This window comes from Aythya marila (assembly GCF_965140915.1).
Source record: "Aythya marila genome assembly, chromosome: 2".
Classification (NCBI taxonomy): domain Eukaryota; kingdom Metazoa; phylum Chordata; class Aves; order Anseriformes; family Anatidae; genus Aythya; species Aythya marila.
Genome location: NC_139043.1, coordinates 79,740,552 through 79,768,427, shown reverse-complemented (window position 1 = coordinate 79,768,427; position 27,876 = coordinate 79,740,552). Strand labels below are relative to the sequence as shown.

At 35.7% G+C, this 27,876-nt stretch overlaps 1 protein-coding gene across 5 annotated transcripts in view; it reads right to left on the bottom strand.

Moving 5' to 3' along the window:
* Nucleotides 1–27,876, bottom strand: part of RELCH (RAB11 binding and LisH domain, coiled-coil and HEAT repeat containing) — a 73,632-nt gene that overhangs the window by 32,306 nt on the left and 13,450 nt on the right. For all 5 annotated transcript variants that reach the window (XR_014316911.1, XR_014316912.1, XR_014316913.1 and 2 more), the window contains exons 2-10: nucleotides 25,508–25,597; nucleotides 17,273–17,344; nucleotides 17,105–17,160; nucleotides 16,879–16,992; nucleotides 14,126–14,329; nucleotides 13,948–14,039; nucleotides 12,652–12,960; nucleotides 8,393–8,468; nucleotides 7,909–8,004 (exon numbers count right to left, since the gene is read on the bottom strand). Coding sequence is in view for 2 of the 5 variants with exons in the window: in XM_082753299.1 (XP_082609425.1) it covers nucleotides 7,909–8,004; nucleotides 8,393–8,468; nucleotides 12,652–12,960; nucleotides 13,948–14,039; nucleotides 14,126–14,329; nucleotides 16,879–16,992; nucleotides 17,105–17,160; nucleotides 17,273–17,344; nucleotides 25,508–25,597 (1,109 nt within the window). In the remaining 3 variants the exon portion in view is untranslated. The remainder of the gene's footprint in view (nucleotides 1–7,908; nucleotides 8,005–8,392; nucleotides 8,469–12,651; nucleotides 12,961–13,947; nucleotides 14,040–14,125; nucleotides 14,330–16,878; nucleotides 16,993–17,104; nucleotides 17,161–17,272; nucleotides 17,345–25,507; nucleotides 25,598–27,876) is intronic.

Genomic DNA, 27,876 nt, shown 5'->3' with positions numbered 1-27,876 from the left:
GGAAAACCAAACAAAGTAAAAATGCTTTTGGCAAATTTTCTTAACGGAAAAAGAAACTAAGAAGATAAATCTAGTCACGTAATATCAAAAAAGTTACAGATGTTTTAGTCTTGACCTTTTATAAAAGTGACCTGAAAAAGGTGAAGGCCTATGAAAGTTAGAATTATTTTCCTGCTAGGAAAGATTAGGGGACAACCAGTACAGATAATAAAAAGCCCTACAAAAATTACAACTAACGTATGCAGGTCACTTGCAACCAGAGTTACAGGACATAAATGGTCTGTGTTTTTTCCGCTACCTACTGAACTAAGAAAGCTCCACAGACATCTATGGAACAACCTGCGGAGTCAGAGATAAAATGCCCAGTGAAGCACACACAAAATTTTCATGCACAAATTTGAATAAGCATCATGGAACATACACTGGTAAAGGTGACTGCAAATACCTTCTATTTTGTGTTGATTGAGAATGACATGGTTTCTTAAAAGATTTTTTTTTTTCAATAAATAGGCAGTATCTCAGCCTCAATTTTATCTTTAGGACAATTTGTTTTCCTTAACGAACAAACTACCAACGAAATACCATATCAAACATTAACTAAGAGAAAATACAAGATTGTTCACAGAAGCAAAGATTTTCTTATCTATATGCCTCAAAACCGTAATGGTATTCATTCCCAGAAGAAACAAACGTTTGTAAAACATGGACTGGAAGTCCCTTTCCTTGACCCTAATAATAAGAGCCTTTACTCCAACCCAATTTGGAAACCACACAATTTCCAGTTGATTTTAATAATATATGGACAGAAATATCACAATGGGAGTTTGGGGGGATAAAAGCAAGACAGACCGAGATGTCTGCAGAGAAAACACAGGCTAGTAGCCAGGAGACTGCCTCTCCCACCCTGCCCACACTTGGGAGCCAATTTCCACAGAAAAGCTCTTTGCAAATGAATAAGCAGTGACAAACAAGCAGATGACACTGGCAAAACACTTTTCAAATTACCAGGAAAGATTGTACAAAACCTAGAAAAAACTGTAGTTCTCTCTAACATCTTTGCAGGGAGGTGCCAAATTCCACTTGCAGACATTCAAAGTGAACTATTCTTGATGTTCTTGAGAAGTAAGCTAACTAAACAAGCTCAACTTTGATTATCCTGAATAGCCAGAGCTATGTTTATTATAAGCAAAGAAAAATGCTCTGTTTTAGAGCATCGCCTAAACTAGTCTACTCTTGACAGTTCTTGTTTTCATTTAAAAAAAAATAGTCTACTCAACATGCTCTTTTCCCCCCTGAAGATGGCCAAAACAGGTCCTAAACCGTATTTCAATGTACTGCGAGTCAATTTAGCAATATTTAACCTATCAAAAGGTATGGATTAGGAAAACTACAATGAGACAGATGAGTGCATACAGAAATATCTCACCAACCACTTCAAAAATCTGGAAGTACAGAAGGAGAAACGAAAACTAGATTTGAACAACTGGACACTTCTATTTCTCAACATTTTAATATGAACCAATTTTTGGTTTTGCTTTTCTGTGATTTTAGCACAATGAAAAAAATGTGAAAACGTATTAAAGAGAAATTTTTCAAATATTATTGCACAAAGAGCTAAACTTTCTTCATTTGAAACCTCCATTCCCTCTGGAATTTGCACTTTGTATGTTATTCTTCTTATCTTTAATTTTCATTTTTTGCTCCTATTTGAAGTTCTAAGAAGGGAGGGGACTTAACTTATTTATTCTTGTTTTGTACTTCACAGAAGCATTTTCTCTACTGCAAACACTGTTTTAACTCAAAAAGATTCTAAAAAAAAATAAATTACAATAAGAATGCCACTAAATACCAATACTGATACATTAAGATCTTTCAAAAAATAAATCCAATTGCATTTTGTATATACAAAATCACTAAATTCACCACAATGATTACAGGTCATGGAAAAACCTTTTTACTAAAAAATAAACCACATTACTATGCTGAGGCACAACTTTCTGAAGGCTACTCTAAGTTCAAATCATCCTAATAGCTTTGCAAATATTCTTAAGGATTCTTATAAAGATTATTAACATATATATATATCTCCTGTGAAACGGGACACATAGTTTTAAGGAGGTTTTGTTTCATCTGTCGAAATCATTACACTGACTCCACTTTCCTACTATTTCTGAGCACCTACTCAAGAATCTCAATTGCTCACTCAGAACTACTGTATTTCAAATCAGTGCCATGAGGGCTTTTTTTAAAGCTTCCTTTCAAATTAAAGTAAGTTAATAAAGTTGTTGTTTTTGTTTTTTTTTTTCCATCTGAGTCTGTATGAAAGGAAAACACCTCTGAATATTCACCTAGACAGCTGTTGATGAATTACCTAAAACCACTGATATGGGGCAGATACAAGGCTAATTCTTTACCTTGCAGAAAGCTGGTTATTACAGCTGATGGAATTAGCTGTATTTTCTTGTCCATTGGTCATTCTTTCATGCATACTATGGGAGAAGAGAGCGTTCTCTGCATCGCTGCATCACTGCTGCTACAGTTCCTTCTATTAAGGGGAGTGGAGAAAGAGTGAAAAGTCTTGAACAGTGTTGTGCGTGTTCCCTACAGACTTCAGAGAAGGGAAGGTAAAACTGGAGATGAAAGGGTCTTTCTCTAAAGAAGAACAAAAAACTGTTCTCATTGATGGACAGAACACGTCAAGTGAGGTCTTCTGAAGATTTAAGAAGGGACAGATTCTTGTCTGAATATTCAAGATGATTAAGAACACAGCTGTACAACACCAACTTACAGGCAGGTTCAAGTTCATTCCTTTTTGCTGATAAAGGACATGCCTTAGATAAATCCCAGATTTCTCATTCTCAAAAAAGCCAGCAGAGGAACGCTGTAGAAAACCGCACATTTTCCAATAACACGGAACAAAATTGGCATTTGGCTAATCAAGGAGAGGACTTCCAGTGCCAATTGAAACATTCTGCCTTCCTTGGGAAGGAATACCACTTGTGCTGACACTTAGATGTTAAGAACTTAAAATTAAAAATGTTCTTTTTAATTCTTCTCTATTCTTAATGTTCTTCTCTATTTAATTTTGGATCTTTCCTAAACATCCTGTACTTGCCCCACAGTCGCCTTTCCCTTTTGCCTCTGACTTCAGAAAACTGTGATTAGTTTCTACTGCAGCCAGCAAATGATACCAGAAGGAGTGACTCGCATGGTTTTCTCATTAGAGAGCAAGCAGACTGCTATCATATTCTCGACACTTGTGATTTCATGAGCGAGTCCAGAAATAAATCACATCATACTGGAGGTCTCACCTCTACTACTGAAAAAGTAAGTTTGTTTCTGGAGCAGTTTGTATTTGTGACATGTCCAATTGTAGAAGGGAAAAGGAAAAAAAGTTAATTTGTTTTTACTGTGAAATGAGCCACACACAGGTAACTCATGGACAAGACCACAAAGCTGACCTAGCACACTGCACAGAAGAACTGAAACCGCCCAGCTTTTTGTTTTGCTTCTGGGTAACTCTCCCTTTAGGTCTCCCCAAAGAAAAAAAAATCACATTTTTTTCTACAGCATGAAATATACCACAGAACCTTTGCACAACTTCTCCCTAACTTATAACAACATATTCTGTGATCTTGGAACAGGATTCACTATTTGAGCTGACTGAAGTTCTCAATAATAACATTTACATAGGCGTATGAAGCAGCTCTTCATTATGGTGAAAAGCAGGTGGCTTTTTGACAGGAACTGGTATTACCTCAACTAGATGTAAAACAGTTCCTCCTACATGTTTATGTGTATATATATATATTTTTTTTACACACATTAGAGCAAACATTCGTTTATTTTGCTGGCAACTTTCTTGATAGGTAGCATGGTATTTTCCTATCAGTGTTGTTGCCCATTTACAAGACTTTTGTTCAATGTTCTGACAAGTCTGGTACAACTGAGTTTCTCTCACTATTCACGTCTTTTTGTTGAAGTGTTCATCAGTAAAATCATCATCTCAGAGAACAAATGAAATCAGTGTTAAGTGCCAAGATTGGTTACTTTAATAGCTCGGCATAGTCATCTTCTTTGTTATTTAAAATATTAAAATTAACAACATGGCAAGGAGTTGTAAACATAATAAACCAGGATGACATTATGATAGATCTCACGAACATGTTCCTTTTATTCTCCTCTGCTAGTCAATGTTTAAGTTGTGATTGAATATTATATATTATAACATATTTGATATTATATTATATTACATAATATTACAATTGTATATATTTTTTTTCTGTAATGTAAAGCCTCTGAATAAAGCTAAAAAAATCTTGATGGAAGCAACCAATACAGCTGCAGGTTCCAGTTAAGTTACAGGTACAGAATCTCTTGTGCAAGGATGTCTTTGAAGTTCAGAATTTAGACATCTTTTAGTTTTAAAATGAAAAAAATATTTAATTGTAGTGTTAATACATGACACAAACTGTAGGAGCCTACATCTGCCTCAGTTGTACTAAGTAGCAGAAAAAAACCTAACTGCTCATTTAAATGTTTCTCTTCTCCCCTATTATATTCCTTTATTTCTCCCCTAAAAGAGGAGCAGTCTTTTAGAATACACTGATGGATGACTGCTTTCATGCCTGGGAACGTGTGTGTGTGTGTGTGCGCTTTTTGTTGTTTTTCATTGGTTTTAATTTTTGAACAAAGCCTGCATTTTATGACTTTTAAAGGATAAGACTGAGATGAAAATCCGCGGTCAGATATGCAGTACAACTGTGCTGAGACAGATTCCTATGAAACCAACCACAGGCTAAAGTGCCTTGGTAGTGTCTGTGTGTAGTTAACACATGCTACTGCAAACAACTTCACAGCTACAGCATTACACTCTTCTTGCCAAGAACGGCACTCAGAGCTTGCAGATTCAGCATTCTCTCCTTCAACTCTGAAGAAATAACAGCAGAACTTTTTTCTTAGCACGCTCAAGTTTCCCAACACAGGGAAATGTGAGGACATTCAATAAGCTATTGCTATTATGATTTTGCTAAGTTTGCATTACACTAATGAAAGCTAACATGACAGAGAAACTGATCCTGGAATAACAGGGAATTGAAAGGTACCAACAGTCACGGAAGTGTTTCTTGATTAAGATCAAGTGTAACAAGATCCTGATACTAAGTCAAAAAGTTTACTCTGGTGCAAACTCTGCTCAAAGACTACAAATTGCAGAGTATGGAAGTTGAACATGTAAGCAAGGTTATTCCTGTTATTGGAGACAGACACTGATTTTTGCATTTATTAAGTCTGACAAACCAGTTTTGAACTGATTTATTATTGCAAAACAAAATTTAAGTGTCTTTTCTCTAACTAAAATTTAGTCAAAGGAATCTACTTATTGTGTATCTCCAGGCAAAGACAAAGTGGTTGATTATGTTTTTATTTTGTTTAAATACATGTACTTCAGTTTTAAATGATAAACGCATAGTCATTCCCAAAGATTTTTTTTTGAAGATTTTAACATTTTGCTATTTTTCATTCCAGTTCATATTTGCTGGCACCCTGTCTTTTTATGCAAGTGCACATACAAATTTAAACACATGCATATTTTCCAGTAGTGATGATAAACTAGACACCTGAGATGAAAATAAAATTAAACTATGCTGATGCATGGAATTGTCAAGACCTACATTACATGTTATTGTTTTACCCAGTTGAATTGGTCTATTAGAAACAGCTAAAATTATTGCCTCGGCCACCCGGTTCCTTACCATGTCGCCCCTGCTTTCCTATCTTCCATCAGCACCTAACACATATGAAACAACTAAAGCAGCACCAATACATAAAATAAGTAATTTTGGAAATGCGTCAGTCATTCTGACACTAACTAGTTGCTGAGATGTCAACTATGTTTAATGGACCACTTGTTAACAGCTCAGGAAGCCTGCTACTAACTTGAAGAGGATGAGAAGCATTCATGAAATGGCCTCTAAATCTCTTGTGAAGGACAATATCTATTGAGAGACTGTCATTCTCCACAAACACAGTTTCTTCAAAATGAAAATACACAGCACAATAATTCCAGCTTAAGATTTTGCAACCAAACAGAATGTGATGGATACTTAAGGAACTAAGAGGGGGGGGACACTAGAGATTCATTACAAAAATGATGTTTAATTCTCATGCTTTACACACTAACAGAGAAAGATCTTAAATACCACTGTTATATATTTTCAGAGCAGACTAGTAATCATTATGTTTAAGTATCTTGCCCAAATCAGTGGTCTTTTGATACATTTTTATTTTACTTATCAATAAAATTCTGCTAAGACTCTCTAACAATATGACTGCTAAGACAAGACCCAAAGCTGTACCTTGTTGAATAGAGCCTAATTAATTCCTAGTTTGGGTTTTCGTAATGCTGATATTTAAAAATATTAACAGACGGTCTACCCAAATTGTCCTTCAAATTCCATGACTACACCTGAAGGAACATTACAATAGCTACAGCAGTGGGTGGTAACTGAGATAAGATATTTTTAAAGAAAACTTTAATTCTTGGGACATTAAGCATCCCATGCGATCCAGTTACAAAACTCTGTGTTGTGAGATCTTCAATCAAATTGAAACAGGTGATTCATTTAAGATGAAAATATATGTAATCAGATCTAGTGTCAATTGTAAAACAAAGTAAGTAGGGAATAGCCTGTAAGTCATAGAACTATTAAATGCATTACACGGATTATGCTACAAGCTGTGAAAATAAGCCAAAATACCACATACTGCCAAGCAGAGGGAAGGAGAGGAGTAATAATGAAACCAGAAATTAAGCACTGATCCTGGAACATTCACAGAATTATTTTGAAAGATTATTAACATAATCTTTTCCATTAAAAAACAACAAGAAAACACACACTATAAAAGGGTTGGGGGAGGGGGGTTACAAAGTTTGACACTTTTATTATATGGTACATCTCAAATTCATCATATTAACAGCTAACAATTACTTACATGTTACTAAATTTTAGATTATAGGATCAGTACAAATTTCTTATGGAGTTTTCAAAGCCTTAAAATAAATTTATGCAATATGCACTAAATCTACTATACTGTAGGTCCCCTTGGCAAGAACTGAAACTCAGTCAAACTGTACAATTTTAAATCTCTTCTTTTTGTGCTAAGTATAGGACTGTTGCATTTTTGCTTTCTTTTTTTTTTTTTTTTTAACATGCTTTTGATAACATGCAATATGTACAGTATAGCAAAACAAAACCATTTTTTCCCATCTTCAGTCATCGTCTTCCTTTTCTATATTATAGTGTGCATGATTATGCAAAACACCAACTTCATTTACAATCAAAATAAACATTGCATTTTAAGTTTATTTAGATTCACTAGAAGTTTAAGGAAAACGTATAAGCAGGATTGGTAATTTTCTTATGAAGAGGTGCCTTTGATGAACATTGTCTTGGATGTTATGTGAAGCTTCCCAAAAAAGACAATAAAATCTTTTTGAAGTACACAGTGCTGTAAAAGAAACTAAACATTAATCCTCTTTGAAATTGATAGACAAAATAAACCAAATGCAGTGTTTGAACTTTATATCCTCTGTTCTTTGTAACACATATCCAGCACAGTCTTCTCTAACAAAAATATTTACGCTACCACAAACAAATGGACCTACAGTAACATTTAGTAGTCTTGCTGAAAGCTAATGGGTGCCTTAAGCAAAGGAAGAAATATTAGGATACCATGCAGGTTTACTCAACTCACCTGACAGAGGTGTAAAACCATTTTCTAGGAGCAGAGATGCATGCACAAAAGTAAGAATATGATTGCAAGTAACAGACTTTCATGACAACATCTTCAAAACGAACAAGAAAGCATCCTGGTAAAAATAAAAAGCAAAATTTCAGGGTTCCTCACCTCTCGCTTTGCAAGCAGCACATTAGGAACAATATGAGGCAGGCAGCGTCCCAACATTAACATGACACTTTTTTCACTGTCTGCAATTCGAGATACCTAGAAAAAAATATTAACTTACTTTTTTTTTTTAATTGAAGCACAGGAATAGAAAAACATCTTTTTAGAGACTAGTAAGAACTGCTGCAGGCTGATCACTTAACCAAAAATATTTCATTCGCTCACATACTAACTCATTAGTTTCTGGTCTTGCAGTTGTCATGCCAACTTCAAAAGCACGAATACACTCATTGAGACTCAAAACTTTCTAGTAATTACATAGTTACAGCTAGGTATCATACTTAAGCTAAAATCCCTATTTCTTAAGGTTTCATGCACATAAATTTATCTATTTATAAGTCCTGTAACAAAACAATTATTGCTAGGTTTACTATTGCTACCATGCAGAATAAAGGACACGCTAGTTTATGCCAACTGGAAAATTTACCTCTGATCCCAAACGGCTGTCTGCTGACATCCGACAGAAGGACAGTAGTGCTTGATGGAAAGCTGGTGACAATTTCCTGAAATACCATCAAAAAGGGAGAGGAAGAAAAAAGGAACAGATCAGAAGGGTAACGGAACAAATCCTTTGACTCTGGCTTAACCAGCTAGATAAAATGACATTTAAAAGCCTGTTTTCCATGAAGTATACAGCAGAGCTGTTTAAAATTATCTTTGAGTTTTAGTTTGCAGCAAGGCAACAGTGGATATACTAATTAACAAGTTACTTTTAGTTCCTAAAAAGGAAACCTCTTTCAAACTGCTTCACAGACAAAAATAGGACCAAAGCAGAAAGAAAAGGAAGCTTTGGCAATACAAGAGGAAGCAGGCAATTTTGAAAACCAAGGAAAAAATATCAAGCAAACAGCAGTTTTTCTCAATGCTCTGATTCTGCACATTGGATAAAAACGTTTGAGTAGTCAGTCATGTATTAGCTTCAGGATTAAATCCATACTGCTAAACGGCCATGCTGAAATCTAAATGTTGGCTTCAGACAGCTAGTGAGAGCATCAAAACTAAACTCGAGTTGCTGCCTCCTCCTTCTTGACGCGTGTCTGTAGAAGTACCACCTCATGCAGCACCAGCACACAGCCCAGCTACTCAAAGCCTCAAGCATATACATAAAACCCCAATAAGAGCCTCAGAACTACCATGTCCAAGGACAATAATTTGGCAGAAGCATTCTCAGAAAGCAATTATTGGACTGACCATTACATAAAACAGGCTAGTGTCAGCAGCAGCAGCAACGAAAACTCCCTCTACCTTACCTGAAGCCTGTAGTTAGATGCTAATCAAACACTGCTTCATCCACTCTGCTTAAAAAGCACACTTGTCTTCCACAACACACACAGACCGTACACCACCATTTTCTGTTTGAATCCCCTAACTGTATCAGATGGGATTACGGAAGAAGTCCTATTTCGTATTTGCAAAGTGTTTTTCACCTTTTCAATTCTTAAAACTGCCATTTTGTAAGCCTAAGTGCACAAAAACCTACATGCATGTGATTGCACATGTATGGACATACACATTTTTATTTACTGGATTGAAATACTACACTATAATAAATACATCAACCACTCTTTTCTACCAAACAAACAAACAAAAAACAAACACCAACAGTAAGAAGCTATGTTCCTACTTAACACTGTTAAAACTAAGCCAGAAGGATTTGGGTAAATATACTGGGGTATTTCTCCTCTTCTGACTATTTACAAAACACGATACTTAAGAATTCACATTTCTTACTTAAAATCAAGTATTCTTTTGGACAAACATATTTTTTAAAACATGTTATAAATTTTAATGAGGTCAGTTTAATTCAGATCAACTTGATTTAATGAAAGGGTTTACTTCAAAAAAAAGAATACTAAAAGACCTAGATAGTAGTCAGTTGTAACGGATCTTGGTTTGGTAATATGCTAGCCCTTAATATGCAAAAGCATTATTGGATGCTGTATTTACAAACTCTACTCAAGGCTTTACAGTTTATTTACACTGGGAGAATGGGAGCAGGCGTTGCAAAGCAGTGCTACAGTATTAACAGACTCGGAAAGCCCTAGCCAACCTTTACCTTGGAGGTCTTTTGTCTCAGGGCTCCACAGAATGTCGAATTCTTATCTGCCTGAAACCTTAATTAAACACCTCAATAAGGGCAAAGTTCTATCCCCATTTTGGAGAGACTGAAAAGCTAAAGTGTGACAACGTGCCACTAAATTTCTCTGGGGATTAATTAACAGCAAGCTCTGGGCGATGCGGATTCCATTACGCCTTCTGGCTACGTACACTCTAGAAAGCTTGATGAAATCTAGTAAAATCCTTGAAGGCTGTTCCTCACAAAAACAAAGACAAACACAGGCCTCTTGCACACAAGACAGTGGAAAGTCTTTTCAAGGACCAACAGATGCCAGTAATGAAGATGTTCAAATGTAAGAAAGTATGATGCATACAAAAATCAATCACCACTATTCTATTCCATATATTAATTAGGAAAAAAGAGTCAATTTACTGAAAAAATGAGGACTGAATGTTACATACAGAAAACACCTTGTGTTTGGATCAAATTGCCCAACACCTAAAATGAGTTGAATAAATATATGCAGTGAAGTCTATTTAAGCTACCGCTAGTGCTTTCTCCTGCAATCTGTTACACAAGGCACTTTTCCAAGGATCTCCACGTCCTCATTTTCGGGCATGCACACACATCTGTTCTCACTGCAGTTACACAAAGCAGGCTCACTTGCTCTTCTAGCCTTTCTTCCCATCTGAGCAAGGTTTTTGCCAAGAATCCATTCTGTAGCTACTGCAGTAACAATCTTGCCTTTTAGAACTGAGGCTTAGCATTGACTGCAGCTTTTTAATACCCTCTGAATAAACCATAGTGATTGTCCTCTACAAACAACTGCCCCCAGACTGAAGGAAATAAACTCACAGCACTTGAACAGTGCTTCTTCTCCCACAGATCTCAAAATACTTAAGAAAGCATTTGATTCTTAATAAAACATTACTGTATTACAAGCCAAGTTCGTAACCCAGGAAGACAATTCATAGATAAAAATCTATAAAACACTATCAGATATGGCTTCTTTTGACCCTTCAATCACATGTCAAACACAACTTTCAGTACAAAAATAGCTGAACACTACACACACACTACCTACTTCTGCAGTGAACACCATATGAGTGGACTTCTGAAGCTAACATTCTCAATGTGAATTCAAGGTTCTCTCCAACTACTCTTCAAATAAATCCACTTGCATACAGATTTTAAAACTTCAGTTTTAACTACTTTATTTTTATTTAACTACTTATTTAGTATTTAACTATTTTTCTAAAGATGTCAGATTCCTCTGGAGATACTCATAGTTCCTTCCTCTCATTGATCTCCCCCTGTTTTGATACCTATCCCCTACTATTCCTAAACCATCCATCTACCATTCATGTTCTTAATTCCTCCGGGCAGTCCCAATTACTCAGAACAAAAAAACACGCAGAAAGTCACAGATGAAAGTAGGCATACAAATTTATAATTCATGTATGACAAGTACAAATATTGATTATTGAAGTTTACTTTCCCATTAAGTGCCAGAATGTTCAGCTAGAATAGACTAAATCAGTAGTAATACTCCAACCCACTGCACTGTATTCAGAAATCAGACATATTTACTGCTGTTTTGTTCTAAAGAATATACCACTAAAAAACTGTCTCCATCCACTAAGATTGAGTAAGACAAGTTTGGTAAATCTAGGGTGAACAGGACTTAAAATTTGCATGAGAAGTTAATTACTAGCAAGGGCAGCCACTCACTATTTTGAGTGGGGTGGGGAGGAGAGCAGGAGGCAGTGGTAATTTTCAGCCTGTATTGATTTTCCATCTGCACAGAGTATCACAAACGTAGATTTCTCCTTGGTATTATTTTCAGATACATACCTTCAGCTGTACATATTACTATCTGGGTGGCCCACATTACTTCCAACAGCTACACAGTTGCATATCTATTACTTACTGGACATCTTACTCTCTCTCTTCACTATAATGCTTAAGAAGATTGCATATATTGGAGAGATTTTGTTACAAACACCCAGACACAAACCCATAGCTTCCAAGTAAAAACATGAATACTCTATTTTCATTAAAAGAATTCAAGTTATGTAAAGAAGAACTGCCCAGAATTCACAGCTCAAAAAGCAGAATGTTACTGGTAACCTTTATTGGTTATTAAAATAAATAATAATTAAAAAAAAAAGATATACGGTTGTTTTATGTACTGTAATAACAACAATAAGCACCTGCATCTATATACGAAAAGCAAAAATTTCCCCAACCACTCTTCAAGTTGAACAGAAGATTTCATTACAAAATTAAATTTTAATGGAGAATGGAAATATCCTGTTTTCTCATTCATCATATTGATTTTAACTTTCTTCTGTTGTTGTTGCAAGGAACAGGGCAACTTTTAGAAACAAGTAGGAGGTGAAAAGAAAGCCTTAATGTTGATGCTAAAAATTGTCTTCCCTAAAACCCATCAGGAACAATATGTGAAAATACCAGCAGTACACCCTAAAGGTATATATTAAGTATTTCATTTGTATTCAGAACATGAAATGATCTATGCCTGCTGCAGAATTTTACTGTTAGAAAAATATCTATCCACTTTACAATAATTTTTAATTAAAGTATTTCAGTTAAAACTTATCACTAACCTATTAGGTTTATCAAAGTGGACTGCAGCTTTAGTTGATGGAGCACAAGAGGACAGTTTCTCGGTTTCTTTACGGGGCACAGAATTTAGCGTATCGTCTTTAGAAGTCCTTGAATCCACTTCAGCTGATAAAGAAAGGCTTTTTTCCTCAGTGTTTCCATGTTTATTGTCATTCTCAGAGCTCTTGATATCCAAGTACCGTCCATTGTCCTCTGAGACTGTGAGAGGCACTTGTTTTGAAGAAGGATGGGGAGCTACACCATAAACTGTTGACACAGCAAAGTTTTCATTCTTGAGGAAATCTATTTCACTAAAAAATTAAAGCAAACAATGAAATATTTTTGTAACTTTCATGAGAAGGTTGTTGGAATCACGAGACAAGCAAGGAAATAAGGACAACATACTGAACAGCTCCCTCTTTATCTCCAGTATGTTCAAAACTTCCATTAATAGACATAATCTGCATCACATAAGGTCTTCAAATAAGCACCGGTTTACCAGAGTTCTTTAGTCAATAATTAGTAGTAAGAAAAATGTTGCATTCAGAATACGTGAATCAATTATATAAATGAATAAGAAGAGCTTGCACTGCATGCTTCTTTCTGAACTCTGAGCACTGAAACATTGTCAAGAGACAGAAATCCACCTGGGGTGCAAAACTTAAAATGCTATAGCAGGGAATTAATACATACCATCCCACACAGCTTTCAAATGGTATCTGTGCAGATCAATAAAGCCACTGAAAAACTACATGCTTGCCTACATTGATGCATCTCTTAAGAGAAATTACATTTTATAGCTTACAGAACCATATGTTTTGACCAAACATTTGAAGTCTTTTTGTTTTTGTTAAAGATACTGTCATTTCTACTAGTCTTGCACTGTAGAAAGAAAACCTACATTGAAATAAGTTATTAAAACAAACACCTTTAACAGCGTTTGCAAGCTGTATGTGCTGCAGTACTGAGGAGCGAAATGTAGCTGACTCAAGAGAAAACTTATACAAAACACATCAGAACTGATTCTGTTTTCAATTAGGTAAATAAAGAAGTTGCACTGAAAGAACAAAGCTCATTACAGAATTAAATGATGTAGGTAATAAAATGCGACTACTCAGTTTGAAGCCTCTTTTTTTCCTTCAAATCAAATAGCATGTATTAAAAGGAAAGACTGCCCTGTTCCAAAGAACTCCTAGTAATTTTACTGTTATAAATTATGTTGTCATAACTGTTCTAGAAAAACACTGAGAAATTATTTCAACATTTCTTTCCAGTCAAGCAGATTGATAAGTACATACCTCTCAAGTCTTTGGATTTGTTCCATCAAAGACCATTTCTCACTGTTTAACACACTAATTTGATCTTCTAATTTTTGCACTATTAAACATTGCTAAACACAAGACAGAAATAGAAGAGTTTAGTACAGTAAAGTAGCAATGCAAACAGCTGAAATATCTCTTCTGTACAATCTCTTACTTCTATTGATTGTGGTGTTGTTTCAAATACAGGGATGTTCCCAAGTATAGGAGTGGCAGCCTCCAATTCATCATCATCTACACCAACTGACACATCCACCACGTCTCTCGCAGTAACATGATGGTTTCCAAAGTCACGATAGAGTTGTAACAGGTCAGGAGGTTTTGGAATGTTCAATCCTACATCATCCCACAGTTCAAAATCCTTCAAAGGAATAAGAGAAACCAAACTAAACCATACTTTTTCTTAGTATGTGTTTTCTTTCTCATTTAACTGTAGGTCTGTATTTGCTGTAGAACAGCAAAACAGTCGTGTCAAAGCTGCTTTTCCTTGTAGTAACAAGGAAATCTTGAAAGAGATAACAAGACACAAAAGTAGAAAAACATCTCATTTCATGAAATAAAGCATTTCACACTAAAGGCAGCTCTAGGTTGTGTACTCAACAGAAAACCTTCCAAAACACACAGCACACTTTTTATTTCCGTATGCAAATACTTCTGAGAATCAGATACATCACTGATCAAACTCCAGCAGAAGCCAGTAAAGTCGGTAGTAGACTGACAGGGCTATCATTTTGTTTCCATCTTATTCACAAGTGCAGGTATAGTCTTCCAGAAGCAGACAGTCAAATAGCTCTGAAGATGACTGACAGCATGCACGTGCTCAGTGAAATCTAGACATAATGGTATTAACTGTACATGTGTGAAAACAATAGTAGGGCCTCCCATCTCAAACCACTACTACGTGATTTTACTTTTCTCATTGACATGTAACCATTCTATTACTACAAGATTATTTCACATTCCTTTGTATAAGCATGTATACCTTTCCACAGGAGTTGTAATGCTTGCTTTCAAGGCATTAAATTTCAAATACATATACATATTTAAGATTTTTTTTCTACCCTTCAAAATTTTCACTATGTTTTCTCATAGTGTAGTTATACACATGTATTTGAACAGATAATCCTGATTTTGTGGAAGAATGACATTAATCTAGAAAAAACAATGTGCATGCTACACATTAACTTAGTATGTTTATGTTTACTCTATACAATTGAGAACTTTGTTTTTGTTAGTAACCTTACAACATAAAATGTTTCTTGTTGAGAAAATGCAAAAAGCTAGAAGTTATTTGTCTTATCTGGTTTTGGGGCTGTACCCTCACGAGTATATGTATGAAGACCTAGTGCTATTAAACTCCACTTTTAAGGGGGTGATCCAGCAAGTATTTTTAATAATTCATTTTCTTAAGAGATGAAGATCCAAATTGCAGGGAAAAAAAAACCTAGGGGATTAGTTAGAGAGAGAACTGGTTGAAATTCGCATCGAAAAATATTTAGTTCTACTAGAAATATTCAGTGTTGTGCTACATATATACTGAGTGTTGATGACACCACTTTCTTCACCCAGTAAGAGTTATTATGTAACTAGAACCTTCCCAAAAGAGATATAAAAATGATCATTGTAAGAAAAATGTATTAAAGCACAGCTGTTATGAAATACCTAAGATAAGACCTTATTAAAAAGAGATTCTCCAAGACTGGATTCAGTGTCACAGTGTGATTAAATGTACACATAAATATACACTCAGGAGATGACAAAATTAATATAATTAATCAACCCATACAAATCAACTGAGTATGATTTAAGGCCACATGCCAGAGGATAGCGTTGTGAAGCTCAGGGAAGCCCTGCAGTGAGGGGCTGCCTCCCTGAGCCTGCAGGATGGCAGGGCCATGCTGCAGCTGCAAGGGGAGGCCAGGCACACTACCCTTCAAGTTTCCTGTTGCTGAGGCGAGGACTCAGCTCCAAGTGCTGATGTTTGGCTTGGCAACTTGAATCAAGAACCTAGAGGAATGTCTCGAACATCTGTGTGTGTGGTTGTGGAATAGGGCAAGGGGAGAAAGGAGATCAGCTTCCATCCACTGCCGTGGTATCGTCTCTCTCCCACCAAAGGTTTCCCCCAGGTGAGTTGGTTCAGAGAACCACGTGAGGTGGCAGTTAAGAAGCTGTTTTCACTCTTTGTCCCACACTTCTCTTCATGAGCTCTAGCTAGATTGGCCAGGACAGATGGAAATGTGTGGGCTGGGCAGCAGAGGTGCTTCTTTTTTTCCCTGCTTGGGCTGGCCTGTTCCCAAAGCTGGCCAGGGCCTTCCCAGACCATCTTGGGCAGAAGAGATCCTGCACAGGACTAGAGAAAGCAGCACAGTGACAGTGTGCACGGGCACGACTTTGCCCCCATGGCTGACACCACACCTTCATCTCTGTGTGCGGAAGTTGCCTTATGGAGGCAAGTTGCCTTTATTGTGAGGGTGACTGGAACAGGTAGCTGTGGAGTCTCCTTCTCTGGAGATATTCCAAACCCTGCTGATCCTGTACAACATGCTGTAGGTGACCCTGCTTGGCAGGGGGGTTGGATCAGATTAATTCCAGAGGTCCCTTCCAACCTCAGCCATGCTCTGATATTAAGTACTTTCTAGATATGTAAGCTGAATATTGAAATACAAATTGAGATAGTTTTCATCATTTTGTTTTGTTTCCTTTACAGCAAGCAAGTATTCTTGTTTCCTTCCTACAAATTCTGAGGATATACTGCTCCAAATGCTGTGTTTTCAGGTGATGCTTCATGTATGAAAATGCTAGCATACTTAACTCTTAGAATACTCAACATTACTTAAGTTCACTTGAGTTTACTACAAGATCCGAATACGGAAACCGGACACATGGAAAAAAAAGCCCATCAGACCTTACCTGATCATGGTTTTCATCTGAAAATGTTATTGACGTAAGCTTGTAACTATTCTTCAATAAAAATTCATTAACTAGGAAGTTTAGAGCTCTTTTCTCAAGAGGTCTGATTGGCTCCTGGAAAAAATAGAAAACAATACGCTACTTCTGTGGTTCACTTTCCTGCCATCTACTGAAGGCATGTCTGGATTAATGTCCATGCAAAGCCCAGTTACCACCAACCACCTACCTGAATTTCAGGACTTGATTTATAATTTTTTCGTTCCTGCAAAGGAACTTCATTTTCTGGGGAGGAAAAAAAATAAAGTAACTACATTTTACTCTTTCAGAGAGGATGAGCTCAGCTACTTCTACATTGTTCAAAGTAGAGACTTAAGAAAAGGTTTATGTACACCACCTGCAGCCTGAGTCAGGTTGGCTCGGAGGGCCTGTATGGTCTCCTTGGCTTTCCGTAGTTCAAATTCCAGGACTGGACAGGGATTTGGATTAAACACACACAGGCATCCAACCAAGGCAAGGGAAACAAAAAATAAAATATAAAAAGCAAGGATGGGTGTGAAAAAAAATATACAGTTCGTATTAAACAGAAAGCATGCAATCTTTATGGAACTTATGAACACATGCAGCAGAGTTGGTCTGAAAGCAAACTGGTGAACATTTTCCATAGTTTCATTGGCCTTAAGTTAGCTAAATGAAAATTTCAAGCTGTCTGACAAGGACTCGCTGTAGGGTGTTCTGGTTTTGTTTGTTTTTAATTTTGTATATTAATGGGAAAAGTGTTTTTTTGTTTGTTTGTTTTAATTTCTTCCCCAGTTACAGTCAGTTGATACTGTCAAGCATTTTGATTTCTAGGGGGTGGGGGACTACAAGGGTGATCAGAGGACAGATCTAAAAAAAGCAAATACATGCTGGTGGCACTGTGTTAGCTGTTTCCATGTAGCAATGCTGAAACCTTAAAATAAATGTACTGTCCCATTGAGTACTTGTCTTTTTTTTTGAAAATGAATGTATATACTGAAATTTTACTACCTCAAATGGCAGAATTTGAAACATAGTTCATGTTTTCACTAAAAACCCATCTCTTTTTAAAAGCTTTTTGTTTTACTATACATTTTCAGGAATTACATAATAATTTCAGTTAATTAAATGTATTGAAGGGAATTCAAAATCTAAAGAGATGTACAAGACAAAAAAGCAAAATATGCAGTTCTCTCAATACAGAGAAGCTTACAAAAAAAAGTCTTTGATCCATTATTCTTAAAAGTTTCTGGTGAGTCTTGACTATGCAACACTTGCAATCGTTTAGGGCTATTTTTGAGACTCCAAAATACAAAAGCTGCCACTTCCACCTGCTCCCACTTCCATTACTGTTATGAGTTTCTCACATTCTGTTATTTCCTCCAAAAAGGGCCAGGAGTGCTTTGTTTGCACTGGTATCTCATGTGTTTTAATTTTAAACAACATCTACACTGCGGTGTCAAGTTATAAAGCCTTGTACTTTTGCAAGAAACATAGTACGTGCCTTTTTAATAGCCAGTTAGAGCATCTGAAGGAGCCTATTTAGGGAATTGCTAGGTAATTTCCATGCTTTCCATTAATTCCCAGATTAATTACACTTGAATAAACAGTTATGATAAATAATGAGTCTTGTAATTAAATATACGTGATAAGCACAAAACAGCTAAGATACCAAAGTGTTAAACTACTTGAAACTGTTCTAAGTTACTCAATTTTGCTCCCCACACAAAACGAGAAGTGTTGCAGTTGCTTTTAACAAGAATATATTTGAGTGACTTTTAATCATTACCTGGAAATAATTTAACATGGCATTTTGAAATTTTTGCAGAGGACAGTACATGGCAGAAATGCTGAATTGGCTCTTGTTTGTAAGAAATGTTACTGAAGACTCCAAAAGGTAGTTTCCTTTTTGGAACATCTGTGACTAAGAATTTTTGGATCACTAAGAATTTTTTGCATGCATGGAAAAAAAGATTCACTCAGTTTGCATTTATCCATAACAACTGAAGGAGTAACTACGGTACACCACATTTGCTACATGAAAGGAACTTGTTTGATGCACAGAATTTTACTGCAGCGATATAAAAGCGCAACTGAGGATACAATGAATAAAATGTATAAAATCTCTCTAGTAGTCAGCAATGCTGATCTGCAAATACTTCTGTGCAACAAAGTTAGAAAATGCTCTTGTAGTAGTAAGGTATCTGATCATTTTAGTACTTCCTTACATTTGATTTACTAATTGACAGTTACAATTCTAAGTTGAAAACTACTAATTTTTTTAGTTTTTGAAAATAGTAAAGAATTCAAATTCACTAATTCTTCTGATGGAAATGACTTTGTGTTAACATTTTATTCTGATTTTTTTTTTTTCAATGACCAGAACAGTTGCAGATCAGGAGTGCCCTGCACTAGAATGATATAAATAATAATAAAAAAAAAGTTGGAAAAACAACACAAACTAGAAAAACTCAGGAATCTCATCAAGGAAAATAGGAATAAGACATGACTGAAGGCGTAGAAAGCCAAAAAACTCATGTCAGACAAACCCATGTCAGACGGCAAGAATTAATTTTTTTAGTTAACTGTGATGATGCTGAAATTTCTTAGAAGCCATTAGGACTTTCCCCATTGAACCTTAAAAGATTACTCTGCTGCATGTTTTTCTTTATACAGTAGAAGATTTGGAGCATAATATATTTGTGAAGAAGTTAATATATTTGTGAAGAAGTCACTTCACAGCCTGTCACAACAGCTATACCATTCCACTACAAAACAGGATTGCTATAGTTGTACCTTATTTCCTTGCCTTAGCGATGTAATCATTATAATTGCCACTGTGCAAACCTTAGTGTACCTAGAAGTCACACATTTGGCTTTTATTCAAAGAAGCTTGTTTCCAAGTTTTTAATTTATTTTTTCCAAAGTTACAATTTCAGTAACATTTAATTATGATTAGAAGCTCTATTTTAGAAGTTATTCTGAGATAGAATCTTCTGCCAAAACACATGAAGATTTTTAATTCAACATCTAAAATAATGAACAAATGATTTCATTAGTAGAGATTCTCTTCTTAAATAAAAATGCAACCCCCTATCTCCTTTCTTTCTGACCATTTAGATGTACTGACTTCTTTAAAAAAAAAAAAAAAAAAAAAAAAAAGAGCTGGTCTCTTCCCCCTCTCTCCTCCTGTTGTAATGCTTGCATACCTCTGCGAGGTTAACCTTTTAAAAACATTGATAAAGTCTGCTGAAGTTTAACTTCATGCTTGACTGAATTCTTAACGTGTGCAACTAATTACAGTATGTGGTAAAAGGAGTTTACACTCCTCAAGAATAATGCATAGAAGAGCTTTATTGCAGACAGCCTAGGAAAGAAAAGAACTGAATTGATTCTCTTCATCAGGAAAGCAGAGAGCAGAAACTGGGAGCTATGAGGTTGGTTAATCCTCCTATGAGTGCCTTCTGGATTTTTCTGGATTTAAGCGGCTGTCTTGCTTTTCCTTTTTAAAGAACTCAAATCACTACACCTGTTATTCTGAAAAAAAAAATTACTTAGCCCTACTTAGAGTTCAATTTTCAAGCAAGCAACTAAGGATTAGACCAAGAATTAAGTGCCTCATTTTTTATGTAGCTAATCTACCACTTAAAAAAGTGCGTATGAATAATGGGTAGCTTGTCTGCTCAGCTTAGAAATTAAAAAAAATTTTTTTTTCAAGGATCTTACTCTATTCATTCACTTATTAATGACTTCAGAAGTTGTTGACCCATGAATTCACAGTTACATGAACATTAGTTATAAAGTACAACTTGTGATTTGTGATACTGAACGATTTGAGATGTATACGAACAGCACTCTTGTTGGGCAAAGGCAAGGAAGCTGAAGGAATAAACAGTACTTTTAAAATTTTTCAGTATTTGCTTCTGTTTACATGGTGTGTTGCTTTTAACCCAATTACACATGAATTCTGAATTCTACATTCTACATAAGAATGATCTTGTCAGACTTTTGCAAACTTCAGTACAAAAATACTTCAGACAACACTCGGACTCTAGTTTGACATTGTGAAGATGTTGATGGCATTCCAATATTTTTATTTAGAAGTAGATCTCTGAAGCACAGTATCAAGGGCTCCTGTGCTTACCTAGCTTTCTCTGAATTTGGACTTACTGTTAAAAGTTTTACTGTTGTTTATTTTCAAGTTCCTCTATCAATCCAAAACTATTCCAGAGGTCCTAAATTCACCCCTCTAAAAGGTGTATGACATCCCATTACATTCAATGGATTTGTGGCTACATCTTTTGTCAATGAGAAGAAATTGGTTGTCAGTGAAGCTAGTATCACAGTATACTTCAAGACCTGATGTTTCCTAATTTCCACTTCCCAGATACAAGTCCTAAGTAGAAAAGAAGTGACCATATTTACTGTTTGCATAAAACATTTCAGGACATAACACAAGTAGAACTGAAAGTCAAAGTTGTACTAGCGATGGCTATCAAGCTACAAAAATTATGATCATTTGGAGACTTAAGAGCAAATTAACAGATAACTTGTTATCATTTTAAGACTGGGGGAAGTGAACACTTAACTCATTAACCTCATTAATGTGTCCAAGTTGACAACTACAAAGAAGATCTGATAGAGCAGACTGATCTTTAGATTCGACCCTTGGAGTCTACCAACCTTGAAAGAAATTAAGGGGATGCACAACTGCTAAATGGGGCATAAGACAGCAAATGAGAAGACAGGAACTGGTCCGTTTCCAGTATGAACAAATTGAACACACAACATTAGAAAGTGACTACAAACAAGTAGTAGCAAGTATTACAGACTTCTATTGTGGGCTTTTGTTGTGATATTTGTTGTTGTTGTTTTTGTCTTTTTTTTTTTTTTTTGTTTCTGAATTGGGTTTAATATTATTTATTTTTTAAAAAAGGGCTCTGCAAGAAGCAGAAACATTTATATAAGTCTAAATAACATCAAATCCTCAAAAATAAGTGAGTTTTTGAACTTGTCTCTTCTCTCCAAGCCCTGACAGTGACAATATTTTATTGTGCTAATCAAAGATACACATTTTAGCCAGAAATTAACACAGAAAAAACAAAGAACACAAATGACTGAAATGGAATTTGATGATTTTTCATTTTATTAGCACTGAAATAACAGCATCGCATTTCTAAAATCAGAACACTAGACATCCAAGGTAGGCTAGCAATGCTAAATACTGTGAATTACAGAAAGTAGTGTTTTTAGATCACAAACATACATGCGCAGTCAGGCTAAAATACGGCAGAAGATTCAGTGCAGAACATGGGATGACCTTTTTACACTGAATACTGGAGGGTATTTGACTTCAAGTTAGGTCTTCTGTACTCTGGTTGTTCTATGAAAATTCCTATTTGGAGGTTTACTAAGCCTACCTCATAAATCCTTCAGTACTGACCTTATCTTAGCACCAACTGCTTCTGTACTTAGTCTTATAGAAGAAGTTGTTTTTACCTAGTACATTGCAAGATTTAACAATGCATACATTTTTTGAAACTGTGTATTATGAATGCATTATCCAATTAGTTACACGGCACTCTAGATCCATGTTAAGATCAGGTAAACGACAAAAAAAATAGATGTTTTCTATACAATTAGTTTTGCAGTGTTCATTCACATCCTGATGGGTCTTTGCAACTTGCATCTGTTCAGTCAAGCTGATGATAAGAGACTCACTTCACTTCCTTTGATCAGATTTTCCAAACAACAAGTTCACACCAACTCTTCAAAGGACTTTTGCTTCTAGGCTTTTTAACTTCAGATGGAATGTGCTGGACTAACAGATAGGAAATACTGGAATCCATTTTTACCAAGAATATTTCCAGTTATTTCCTATAGGTATATAGGCATATAGGCATAATTAATATTTTTGACAGGTAAAAGTCTGGCAGCTAAGTAGCACCATCCATATGGGCAAAAACAAAAACATGAAGGCTTTGGACAGTACACACAGATATTTTTGATTTGGTGCTTTCCAATATAAAAAAGTATTTGTATGGGATGTTATAACTTCATTTTTCAAGTCCTTCTGACTCAGGATTTGTTTCTTTCAATGACTGATACAACTTTCTTTTTTATCCTTCATTTGACATTTGACTAGGAAATTGATAATAGGAATCATGGACTGTGTCCAAACGTTTAAAAAACCCACAAAGATAACAGCATGAGAAATGTGTTTAAAAAAAGAAACTACTCAAACCTAACTCTGAGAATTATCAAAAGAACATATGACTATCAGATCATGGCCTCCAGCTTTTGCAATACATTAGAATTTTACCTCCTATGGATCAAAGTTCTTTGCTAAGAAGAAAGAATACGAGAAGAAATAAGCAGGATAGACTACTTACATTTCAAAGCACATTTGTAGCTAAGAACAACTTCAAAAATAGAAGTTATTAGCCAGATTTTGTTCAAAGGAGGAGATGGATATAGAAAGGTTTTGAAATCTCTACTGAGATATTTTAACTGATTTTTTTTTAATATGCACGTTTTCTGAAGGCAATTCCATGCAAGTCAGTTTATTGCTTGGAGGCTGCATACAGAATTGATGCATGAGATTGTAAGCAGTTATAATCGAACAGAAATAGGATGTTCTAGAAAACTTCAAGTCTTCACTAACATCCAGAAATCCTATCTAGTACTGCTTTCTTTGGTCAAGTTCTCACATCAGTTTTTAACTCATGGAAAAATGTCTCTAAAGGAACACAGAAATGCAATGTATATCCTGCCAAATAATTTGCTTGTCTATTGCATTGAAGTAGCCAATTAATATAACATAGTCTTCAAAAATATTTTAGTACATAATGAGTTACATTTAATATTTCATTTTAGGATATATTGATTCCATGCTGGAAACAATCAATATCTTGTAATTAATGTTCCATCAGAAGATGAAAGGTTTAACTAGATGCCAATTCTGCCTGGTCCTCACTTTCCACAAGCACCTCTAATCCAACTCAGTTAACAAACACAGCTCCAAGCAGAGATCAAGCAAGTTCTTTCAGTAATAATATTGCCAAGAAGGATCGTGGCGTAATGACCATGCGGACACCTTGTCGACCCCCACAGCCACACTCCCACAAAAGATTACCTAGAAAGATTACGTACATACTGGAATAATCTACAGAGATGATGAAAAAGATCAGGAAAATGCCTGCTTCTGTACTGTATTACAGAACATGATTCAGAAATACCTGGGTTCCTTAAAAGACATTTTGTTTAGAACAGCAACTGCGTATTTTGAGATTTTTCGCTCCTTGAAACTGACAATCTACTTTGCAAAAGACAGGAATTCAATCACTGGAAGAATCTGACAGTTTTCACATAAATCAAAGAGCAATAATTACTGATAGTTTCAGACCAGAGCACCAAAATACATGAATCTTCTTCATGTTTGTGGATTCCACTATTTCTCTACCTCAGCAACAAAGGTTGCATAAGAAAAATGACAATATCCTAAAACCCCTGTTTCTTTTCTGTGGTTCAATACTGGCTGCTATTTCAGGTTAACTGAGAGAGAAATTTCAGAATGAAGAACCTTTGCAGAATTATGTTTAAGCATCCTCTTCTGTGCTTTTGTACTTGCCAGTGTTTCTGCTCAGATAAAGCATGGTGGATAAAGCAGAAACAGTGACGTGGAGCAGAGGTATGACTGCTTGCATCACTTCAGGTTTCATAAAGCTAAAAAATGTGAACAAAGGTCACAGCATGGACAATTCTCAGGTGCTTCGGATGTTAAGCAGCAATCTTTGACAGGAAGAAAAATACGATGCATATTCTAGAGAGATTTTATGATTTTCTCTGGAGAAGCTGTGAATAGCTTAATATCTGATCTTTGAAAAAAGCATGGATTATAGTAACATAGCTCACATGCAAAAGAAACTACTATAAAAATTTCAGATGTAAAAGAAAAACATTCTCTGCCTTTGATAAGATAATTGAAAATCCTGAAATTCAAACTCCACAGCCTTAATTTCAGAACAACTGCAAGAAGCAAAAAGCCCTGACACTTCTTTGAAAAAAGATCTTATATGGTCCAGAAATCAAGTGGGAAGAGAAGAAAAGCACTACAATTAAGATTTGTAGCAAAGATGACTCGTGGAACTGAAAAACCCCAAATGTGGTTTTTTTTTTTTTTTTTTTTTTTTTTTTTTTTTTTAAAGCACGTTTGATCTGAACATATACTATGTTTAACCACATGATTCACTGCAGATCTGTACATCAGAAAGCTGTTACCTAGCTCATAGTCACGGACTACTACATGGAACACATTTTGTGTTTCAGCTAAATATTAGAAGGGAGTAGGTTTCTATTGTGAGAAACTTTGTCCAAGTTTCAAGAATATTGCTTGCTAACATCATACAGAAATACACCTGCCTGAAAGTTTGCAATAATTATAGTAGATTATAGTAGAAATGTCTGAAATCTGATGCATTAAGTGACTAGTTAAACAACCACAGTGTGAAGTTTAGTCATCTTCAGGAATGTTCATCTAAATACACTGCTGCTACAAACAGCAAGGCTAATTGTGAAGTCAATTTTCTGTTATTCCCAAATCATAAAAACTTACCTGCTACTCTTTCGTCTGTTTCCCTATTGCCATCATCAGAGTATCTTGCAAAATCTAAGGAATCAAGAGTACTGATGCTTCCAGCGCGATCTTAAGAAAAAAATGGAGAAGAAAAAAAGACATCTTAGAAAGTCCTGAAGAGTTGACCAGCTTTAACGAAGAAAGTCTAAACAACTTATTTCAGAAACTATTTATAAAAGGCTACATGCGCTGCATGACTGAAATTTCACTACATTTCCCAAAAAGTCTGTCTCTAAGCAGAGTACATCAGTAAATTTTAAAAAATACAGCACTACATCAAGATCAGTCAACAGACACTGTAACAGATTCCCTTTCCCCACCCCCCAAAAGACAGCCCTTCTGCCCTCCAGACAGTATGTCAAGAACAGCATGTAGTAGCTCCTTCCCTTTTCCGCATGGGCCACAGACCTCTTCTTGGACTTAAATGAGTACACGTAAGAAACCATGCAGATACAAACTACTTTGAAACAAGCTACAAGCAGTTCTGTTCCCCTTTTTAGTATCTTCAGTCACATTAACGTAGCCAAACACTTTAGTTCTTTTACTTCACTGTATTTTAATTTACTATATTTTCTATTTACTCAGCATTATCTCCTGACTCTAACCATTAACTCCAGTACAAACTCACTCAATGCATTCATTAGTAAATGTGTTATCTAGCAAAATTAAAGCAAAACAAGCACAGTTCTTGGTACTGCAGTTATAATACTCATGTTCCAGAATTTAACTTTAACATCATTCAAGAAATTTAGAAACTAGTATTAGGTTTTGATATGACCACTAACTTTTCCATTTCTGCAAAAAAAAAAAAAAAAAAAAAAAAAACAAACAAAAAAAAACCAACAACATATCTTGATAATTTCAAGTCTGCTGAAGTACGTATTCACCTTTTTATTAGAAAAAAGGTGCAATGAAATAGCTGAAATAGTGACAGAACCCAAAATAAATAGAATACATTCCTAACGCAATTGAACATGTAAGAAATATATTAAGTAATTTAAAGCTTTCTCCTCCTTTGGAAATTAATTTCTATGTAGCTCTGCAGACATCATGTTAATTACATTAGAATTGTTGTCACTTTAACAAAGAACAAATTCCACATGGCTGTCAAAAATTGCAACTCTCAGAGGGAAGAGAAGCAATTTCATCCCTTCTTTGTCACATTCTGTCACGACTAACACTATTGAAAGTATTTAAATCTAAAAGAGTAATTCTGCATTGTGCCAGAAATTAAGGAATCTATTATACAGACTGATTGAAAACCTTATGCTTATCTGCAAAACGTCTGAGAATAACAAGTTTGCTAGTTCAAGCAGAGATATTCTGCTCCAAACTACAGTGCGTGGCAATCCTCATTTGGCTATCTGCATCAAGTACATGGTAGTGTACGCTATAAGTATGATAGTATCTAACCCCATTTTTATTTTTGCCACAACTATGCTTTGCTATCCAGGCGAAGAAATAGATTGTTCCTCCTGAATACATCCCATTTGGTATTTAGTTTTAAACCTCACCATTCATTTGCAGATTCTGATCTTTCTGCAGTTTTTCCAGACACTAACCTGATGTAAGAATTCAGTTTCGGCTGCTTCACAGTGCTTAGCAGCATGAATTTTGAATGCACCGTGTGAAAGCCTTCCCATCTGTCTTTTCTGAACGCCTAACACTGTTTGGTAGGTGCTGCTGCAATTTATTTCATTTGGGACTGCAAGCTTTCTCAGTTCAGTTTTTTGAAATCAAATTCAAGACTCAAGTTCAACAAAGAAACAGACAGCATACAAATAAAGATCTCAGTGAAAAAACAATGTTTAAGGGAAGTGACCCAGTCTCAGATACAGCACCATGGTGGCAAAGCACAGCCCAATTTTTGATTTCTCTTACGAAGCAGGTAACATCAAAGAAGCAATTCCCAAACTTTCAGGTAGTCAACCACATCAGAATTATCCAAGCATCCAAAGCTGGACGCAATAAAACCTTGTTCACGTGACTGGCAGCGTATTTCAGAGGCAGAGGGTTCCCCAAAACGCGTAAATCAAACCCAGCCACGAAACACAAACTTTGCCAAAGCAACAGAGACTTCTTGAAAAAGCAGTTGCCTAGAAAACAGCACGGTGCCATCTACACCAGCATCAGGACGTAGGCAATGGAGGCCATTTAAGATTGTACCAGCAGCTGTAAATCAAGTAATTCCCCACCAGTGGACATGCACCAGTTTTATAGCGTTAATAGTACTTGTATAAACCAAATAAAACCAGACACCCTGGTGATTTTAACATCCAGAAACTGCCTTAAGCATCATCTACACGCACACCAGCAATTTGTAGGCTGAAAATTTGTACGTTCACTGT